General features: G+C 42.9%; 1 protein-coding gene across 1 annotated transcript; it reads left to right on the forward strand.

The window, feature by feature from the left end:
- Positions 1–4,826: 4,826 nt before the first annotated feature.
- LOC128314845 (serine/threonine-protein kinase SIK2-like) lies at positions 4,827–7,024 on the forward strand. Its single transcript, XM_053218853.1, has 2 exons — positions 4,827–6,387; positions 6,490–7,024. Exons 1-2 carry the CDS (start codon positions 5,932–5,934, stop codon positions 6,979–6,981), a joined length of 948 nt encoding a protein of 315 aa, XP_053074828.1. The 5' UTR covers positions 4,827–5,931; the 3' UTR covers positions 6,982–7,024.
- The last annotated feature ends 1,537 nt before the right edge of the window (positions 7,025–8,561 follow it).

Raw genomic sequence — 8,561 nt, forward strand, 5'->3', positions numbered from 1 at the left:
AACACAGAGTCTCTGCTTTCTAGGCAGATTATTATAAAAGGTAAAGAAACTTCTTTTGCAGTCTGTTATCAAAAACAAATCAAAAGTCCAGGAAAACTTTGCCCTTTTAAAAGCGAGAAACCCAATTCTAATTTTGCACCAGCTTACTTTTGATATTAAAACTCACTTAACTTGGGGCAGCTGGGTGGCTCAGTCGGTTAAGCATCTGAGTTCGGCTCAGGTCATGGTCTCGCAGTCAGTGAGTTCGAGCCCCGAGTCAGGCTCTGTGCTGACAGCTCAGAGCCTGGAGCCTGCTTCGGATTCTGTGCCTCCCTCTGTCTCTGCCCCTCCCCCACTCACACTCTGTCTCTCTCTCCCTCAAGAATAAATACACATTAAAAGAAAAGAAATTTAGAATGTTTAACACTTAGAAATCTTCATTTCTTGCGAGAACTAAGAGTAAGCACTAGTGAATTGTATTATACCAGCATTGTTTAGATTGGCAAATTTATGAATATGTTTTATAATCTATAGAAACATATGCTTCTTTTCTTTTAATGTTTATTTATTTATTTTGGAGAGAGAAAGAACAGGCAGGGGAGAGACAGGGAGAGAGGGAGATGGAGAATCCCAAGCAGGCTCTGTACTGTCAGCACAGAGCCCAACACAGGGCTGGGAACCACAAACCGCAGGATCATGACCTGAAAAACCCAAGTCGCACACTCAACCAACTGAGCCACCCACGTGCCCCTAGAAAAACATATGCTTCTTCACAGTATAATCTCAACATTACACAACACATGTTTATCAAAAGACCCAAATATCTTTAGTTCCTCCATAATACTGTTTTAAAAAATCAGCTGAATAAGATTTGAACATCTAATTGGCAAGATTCATGAGTAGAGCAGCATCCAACAAGGTATATAAAATGGAAGGCTTTTATAGACAGAAGAGACAATTAATATTTGATATTTTGTCTTATTTGGAAATGACCTAGATATTTAATGACTATACATCATTTAATTGAACTTAGCAAAACCTCTAAAGTTTTAAGTTACCAACAAGATTTGGAGGAACTCTTTAAATAGACAAACAATAAAACATAAATATTGTTGAAAAGTTCATTTATAAATGTTTATCTTATATCTATGTAATTCACTTGTTCTTAACAATTATGTTTAGACTACTTGGGAAAATTTCCTGAGACATTAAACAGCTAGCCATCATCGTAAGTTATCTTTTTTGCTGACAAATTCTGTACTAGAGGTTACTTGAGCTCATTTGACTTTTGGTAAACCTAGGTAGAATAAAAGTCTTATATTTTATGCTGATAGCTATGAAGATATGCCTATTTTGATTAAACCAACAAACTTAAACTAGCTTTAATACCAAATATTTTTCCAGGGGTGCCTGGGTGGCTCAGTTGTTTAAGTGACCGACTCTGGATTTGGACTCAGGTCATGATCTCACAGTTTGTGGGATCAAGCCCTGTGTCAGGCTCCACAGTGACAGTACAGAGCCTGCTTGGAATTCTCCCTCTCTCCCTGCCTCTCCCCTGCTTGCACATGTGCTCTCTCTCTCTCAAAATAAATAAACTTTATTAAGAAAGCAAGCAAGCATTTGGATTACTCTCTGTTATATTTCTAAGAACTATAAGCATTTAGTTTTCTGTAAGCCGACTAAATAAAGTTCTTTTACAAATTAATTTTGGTAATACCATTCACAGGGATAAAATGCTACAAATCTACAATATACATATATAGACACATCTAAAAATACAGACCGGGGTGCCTGGGTGGCTCAGTAAGTTGAGTAACAGACTCTTCATTTCAGCTCAGGTCATGATCCCAGGGTCATGGGATTGAGCCCCACGTAGGCACAGAGCCCCTCTGCTCAGCACAGAGCCTGCTTAGATTCTCTCTCTCTCTCCCTCTGCCCTTCTCCCTTGCTCATGTTCTCTCTCCCTCTCTCTCTTAAATTAAATTAAATTACAGACACAGAGAACTTATAGTTTCACTTTAAAACTTTAGCCATGAAATAGGTATGATAATGTAAAATTCACTAGTTATAAAATAACAATTGGAATAAGTTCTAGGTGTGTCTGTGCAGATGGCTAAAACCTTTTAGAGGTCACTTAAGATTTGTATTTGTTCTTTTTTAAAAATTTTTTTTTTTGTCTATATTTGAGAGAGAGAGACAGAGCATGAGCAGGGGAGGAGCAGAGAGAGAGAGGAAGACACAGAATCTGAAGCAGGCTCCAGACTCTGAGCTGTCAGCACAGGGCCCAACGTGGGGCTCAAACCCACAAACTGATCATGACCTGAGCTGAAGTAGGATGCTTAACAGACTGGGCCACCCAGGTGCCCCAAGATTTGTATTTGTTCTTGACAAGTAATCTTCTTTTTTTCTTTAAAAATTTTTTTAATGTTTATTTATTTTTGAGACAGAGCATGAGCGGGAAGGAGCAGAGAGAGAGGGAGACAAAGAAGCTGAAGCAGGCTCCAGGCTCTGAATTGTCAGCACAGAGCCCAACGTGGGACTCGAACTCACAAACTGTGAGATTATGACCTGAGCTGAAGTTGGACGCTCAGTTGACTGAGCCACAGGCGCCCCGTGTTCTTGACAAGTAATCTTAATGCAAGTTCTCTCAAGAACTTTGGCTTTCTAAGGTCAGAATTTTTGCTGTACTTGGGTTTCAGGATTGGTAAAAAGGAATAGATGGAGTTTGAAATGCTTTTAGAGCTATATTTCTCGTTTTGCAAAGATTTGTAAGATAAGGACAGTCATCCTCAATTCCTCAAAGAATTGGTTTATAGCCTGGATAATGAAGGACTATACATCTATATTATAATGTTTTGGGTTTTTTTTAATGTTTATTTATTTAAAAAATTTTTTTTTATTTTTTAACATTTATTTATTTTTGAGACAGAGACAGAGCATGAACGGGGGAGGGTCAGAGAGAGGGAGACACAGAATCTGAAACAGGCTCCAGGCTCTGAGCTGTCAGCACAGAGCCTGACGCAGGGCTCGAACCCACGGACCTTGAGATCATGACCTGAGTCGAAGTCGGCCGCTTAACCAACTGAGCCACCCAGGCGCCCCTATTTATTTATTTTGAGAAAGAGAGAGAGAGTGCACATGCACAAGCAAGGGAGGGGCAGAGAGAGAGAGAGAGAGAGAGAGAGAGAGAACCCCAAGCAGGCTGTGCACTGTATGTGCAGAACCTGATGTGGGGATTGATCTCACGAACCGTGAGATCATGATCTGAGCCAAAATCAAGAATCAGATGCTGGGGTACCTGGGTGATTCAATTGGTTAAGCATCCGTTTTCGGCTCAGGCCATGATCTTCTGGTTCATGGGTTCAAGCCGTGCTGGCTCTGTGCTGACAGCTCAGAGCCTGGAACCTGCTTCAGATTCTATGTCTCCCTCTCTCTCTTCCCCTTCCCCCCTTGTTCTCTGTCTCTGTCTCTCAAAAATAAGTAAACATTAATTTTTTTTTTTAATTCAAGAGTCAGATGCCTAACTGAGCCACCCAGACACCCCTAGAATGTTTTTTCCCCGCTCTGGGTGCATAATTTTATTCTAGCTTAGGAAAGGCCTAAAAAAAAAATTCCTCCTTTAAAATACAGGCATGCCTCGTTTTATGTGCTTCACTTTATTATGCTTTGCAGATACCACAGTTTTTACAAATTAAAGTTCCATGGCAATTGTGCATTGAGAAAGTCTGTCGGCTCCATTTGCCCACTTCACGTCTCTGTATTACATTTTGGTAATTCTTAAAATACATCAAACTGTCTCATTATATTTGTTTTGGTGATCTGTGATCAGTAATCTATGATGTTACTATTGTAATTGTTTGGGGACACCACAAAGTGTTATGTGTGTTCTAACTGTCCCGCTAACCAGCCATTCCCCCCCATGTCTCCTCCTCTGATCTCCTCATTCCCTGAGGCACAACAAAACTGAAATTAGGTCAATTAATAAGCCTATACTGGCCCCTAAGTGTTCAAGTGAAAAAGAGTCATATGTCTCTCATTTTAAATCGATCAAAAGCCAGCAATGATTAAGCTTAATGATTAAGGCATGTTGAAAGCCAAACTAGAGGCTGGAAGCTAGGCTTCTTATGCTAAAGTTAGCCAAGTTGTGAATGCAAAAGACAGGTTCTTGAAGGAAATTAAAAGTGCTACTCCAGTAAGTGTGTGAATGATAAGAAAGCAAAACATCCTCATTTTGATATGGAGAAGGTTTTAGTGGTCTGGATAAGAGATCAAATCAGCCACAACATTTTCTTAAGCCAAAGCCTAATCCAGAGAAAGGCCCTGACTCTCTTCAATTCTGTGAAGGCTGAGAGAGGTGAGGAAGCCACAGAAGAAACGTCTGAAGCTAGTGGAGATTGGTTCATGAGGTTTAAGGAGAGAAGCTGTGTGTGGTTACCATGGGATTGCTTTTAACATCCTAAAGTTACAACATTGTAGTGTCAATTTATACCAGCTTAACCTCAATAACACATGAAAACTCAGCTACTTTACAGCCCTGACCCCACCTTCTGTCAGTTGTTAATGTCACAAAATTACATCTTTATGCATCTTGTGTCCAAAAGCATAGATGAATAATTAGGTTTTTAAATATATCAGTCTCTTAACATAGAGAACAAAAAGTAGAGCTACAGACCAAAGTGATAACAGTACTAGCGTTCATAATTGTCTGTCTGTTTACTTTTACCGGGGATCATCTCTTCAGAAGGCTTCGAGTTACTTGTTCAGTGCCCTTTCATTTCAACCCGAAGGACCCCCTTCACTGCAGGGCCGGTCCAGTCATCAGAGCAAGGCTTTCAGCTTTGGTTGATCTGGGAATGTCTTCATTTCTTCCTCATTTTTGAAGGACAGTTTTCCCAAATGTAGGATTCTTGCTTGACAGCTTTTTTCCTTCAATGCTTTAAACACATGAACCCATGCCTTCTAGCCTCCAAGGTTTCTGATGAGAAGTCTCCTCACAACCTTATCAGTGAAAATATGATGAAAAGCAATCTTCCTCTGAGCTTTATAGATGTTAATAATGAGCCTTATCGTGTTTTACACAACACAACATTTCCTTATATGTTGTAGCACCGTTTTGAGACCAGGAACTGGGTATTTTAAGTGTAGACATTACGAGGTGTATACAAGCCAAAATTACAGTTTTCTAAACTTGAAGTGAAAGGCCACTGAACCATCTTATAGATTTTGATTTCTAACAAAGTAAATATCAATCTTGAAAAGCCCACACAAACAAACAAAAAGCCCATTGGGGGTCTTTTTTTTTTATTGAGTAAAGGGGTTTTGGGAATAAAAAGTGAGGAAACCACTGTGGTCTCAGACATCCCCAGCCATGATTGCATACTTGGCCCATTTCTTGCTGTGCCCTCACAAAGCCCCATTGTGAAGTCATGGCAAGACCTGTCTATATAAGACCCTGGCTCGGCTGGGTGTTTGGTCTTTACAGCCCAGGAAGCTTTGGTGACCTGTTGGCCTTTGACCCTAGCTAGTTTGATTTCGACTTCTCTTTTTTTCATTTTGTTTATTTAGTTTTTTATTTTCATTTTTCTTTTTTCTCTACTCCTTTTCTCTCCCAATTTTTTTTTTGCCTTTTTCTGTTTTTACTTTTTTCTTTTTTTCTCCTTTTTTAGTTTTTCTTTTTCTCAATTTTTCTTCGTTTCCTCCCTTCATTTTCTTTGTGTGTGTGTGTGTGTGTGTGAGTGTGTGTGTGCGCGTGTGTGTGTTTTTCATTTGTTTCTTTTGTGTTAGCGTTTTAGTACAGTTAGTATAGTTCATATTGTTAGTACAGTTCATATTGTTAGTATAGTTCATAAGCATAGTATTGTTAGTATTGGCAAATTTTGTAGGTTGGTATTGTTGGTTAGCATAGTCCGTGTAATTAGCATTATTTAGCGTTAGTATAGTTAGTAGGTCACCATGCTTCAGGGGCGTAAGGCCATTACCGCTGGTGAGGAGGACACCTGTATTTACGAGATCCCCAAGACCACCAGTGAGGGCAGCGTCCCCACGATGAAGCTGGCCCCGCACATCCTAACCGGGAAGCAGTCTGATGTGAAGTTCATCAGGAAAACCCAGAAGGACCCCGCTGGCCTCCAGGGACTTTGTCGTGAAGCCCAGAATATGAAGACCTCAAGTCACCCAAGTATTGTCGTGTCACTCGAGGTGATCAACACCAAGAAAACGTTAGTCCTCCTTTCAAAATATGTAAGCAGAGACAAACTGTGTGAAGATTTTACGCACCATCGCCAAGTGACGGAGGAGGTTCCAGACAAATTCTGCCAGCTGTTATCGGTTGTGGAGTACTGCCACCAACAAGGTATGATCGGCGAGTATCAGAAGCTGGAGACACTGCTTTTTGACAAGAAGCTGAAGGTAAAACACACGGGGGGTGGACTGAGCATCCAGTTTGCTGGCTACAAACTCCACACTTTCTGGGACAGCCCCCCTTATTCTGCCCCGCGACTCTTCCTGCAGCAAAGGGACGACACCCCTTCCGCAAACGCTTGGAGCCTGGGGGTGGTTTGGTACTGCTTGGCCACCGGGTTTGAGCCGTTTGAGGGGGAAGTCTTCTGGGAAGCGGAACGAAATATCGAAAACAGGGAACACAGTGCTTTGATTTTCATGTCCCTGGAGAGTGAAAACATGTGGTACACGTTGACAACTATCCAGCCCACGATCAGGACACCAAACAGAGTCCGCTGCTGGGGCTCCATCCCAACCTGTTCCACCACAGGCCTGTCTTCAGAACGGAGTAGTCTGACCTCCGAAGGGACCAGCATAGTGACCACGATTAGCAGGCCCAGATGCAACTCACCAGCCACAAACTCCAACACCAGCAGTGAATGCAGGCAGCCAGGGAGGATGTCCCTAGAGCCAAAAAATCAGGTTCTCAAAGCTCTTGATAAATTCAAAAATTTATTCAAAAAGAACAATAAAATAGAACCCCAAAAAAATGCAAATAAATGAGAGCCATAAGAGAGCCACGTGTCCGTGCCTTTATTTTATTTTGTTTTTTAACTTTAAAGGGACTTAAATGTTTGTTTTGAAACAGAAGGGACAGTGCGAGTGGGGGAGGGACAGAGAGAGAGTCCCAAGTCTACTCTGTGCTATCAGCTCACAAAACAGATGGTGACCTGAGCAAGACCAAGAGTGGGACACTTGAGCCACTGAGGCCCACCCAGGAGCCCCGTCCCTGCGTTTTAAGTGCAGGGAACTAGCTGAGCTCCAGGAAGCCCGGGGACATGGCACAGGAGATTGGCCAGGGTGACAGGTGGGACCAGATCAGCTTCACAGGCTGGAGGAGTGTCGGTGGGATAGTGACCTGCTGGATTTGGAGTTGTAGGAAGCACAAGGTGGAGGTGGTGAAGTTTTGGAGTGATGGGGGGTTCGTGGGTCTGGAGCCGATGGCCAAGCAAGAATTCGTGAAGAAGTCTTTGGTGCAAAAAGATGATTTTATTAAGGCACGGGGACAGGTCCATGGGCAGGGAGAGCTGCACTGGCGTCGTGACGGGCAGCTCATTATATACCCTCAGGTTGGGAGGGGGTTAGGGAGAGAGCCAGAATTCCTTGGAGACTTACTCTAGGACTCAAGGTTCCAGGACCTTGAGGGGCTAGCTGTTGCCACAAATATGCCGTTTCTTGCCGTTTAATGAAACCTCAGCCATGAGACCCTTTAAATGGATCTGGGCAGGCCATAAGCGTGGAGGATGATTGCCAGCATATATGTTGCGGGGGTTGAGATGAAGTAGATTTGCAGGGTCCTCGAGGTTGGGATCATGTGAAGCTAAGGTTCTCTTTTGCCCCCACCAAAATGTCATCCTGTCAGACAGCTGAGCTCCTAGAGGGAGGTCACTCTGCCCGTTTCATGGACTTGTCAATGGGCTGCAGGTAGTAAGGGAATTTAAGTTTTCATTTGCCTTAGGTTCCCACATGACCACGGCAAGCATTTAAACCCCTTTCCTTTGTTCTTGGGGAGCCAGGAGTGTCCCAGGACTAACACACACATTCCACCTGGGAGGGACGGTGCCAGCCTGGATTTTGCCCTGAGCCTGCCTTATGCTCCCTCATCATATCCCCCCTGCCCCCTGAGCAGTTTTGACCCTGGAATCTTTAGGGTTGCTGCAGGCGGAAGGTCTCATCTTCTGTAGCTTCTTCCTGCTGAGCAAGGGCGTAGAGTTGTCCCTACCTATCTCGGTCAATATGGGTCAGTCAGGGAACATAGAGGGGAGTTATAAAAGGCAGAGGCAGCTGAATCCACCGTGGGCAATGTGTATGAACCTCCTTGAGTAAAAAGGATCGTGTGTTGGCTTGAAGTGATTGCAGTGATGGAGTCTTGGTGCCAGGCAGAGAGACATGGGAGAAAAAGCAGAACAGAATGAGAACCACTAGAAAGATCAGCCCAAATGGAAGTCCTTTGGTAGCTGACGCACCTCCTCCAGTCCAGGAGTTTAACCAATCATTACAGGAAAGGGATTGTTTAAAGCGCCAAGTTGGAGTACTCATGTCAGTGAGAAATGCAGAAATGTTTCTGTGGTCATCTGGAATGT

Source organism: Acinonyx jubatus, chromosome A2 (assembly GCF_027475565.1).
Source record: "Acinonyx jubatus isolate Ajub_Pintada_27869175 chromosome A2, VMU_Ajub_asm_v1.0, whole genome shotgun sequence".
Classification (NCBI taxonomy): Eukaryota; Metazoa; Chordata; class Mammalia; order Carnivora; family Felidae; genus Acinonyx; species Acinonyx jubatus.

Bases quoted from the DNA above. Each gene is read 5' to 3' on its own strand.
- LOC128314845 (XM_053218853.1), top strand. From the start codon at position 5,932: ATGCTTCAGGGGCGTAAGGCCATTACCGCTGGTGAGGAGGACACCTGT. The intron at 6,388-6,489 runs GTAAAACACACG...CTCTTCCTGCAG, and splicing joins TTTTTGACAAGAAGCTGAAG to CAAAGGGACGACACCCCTTC.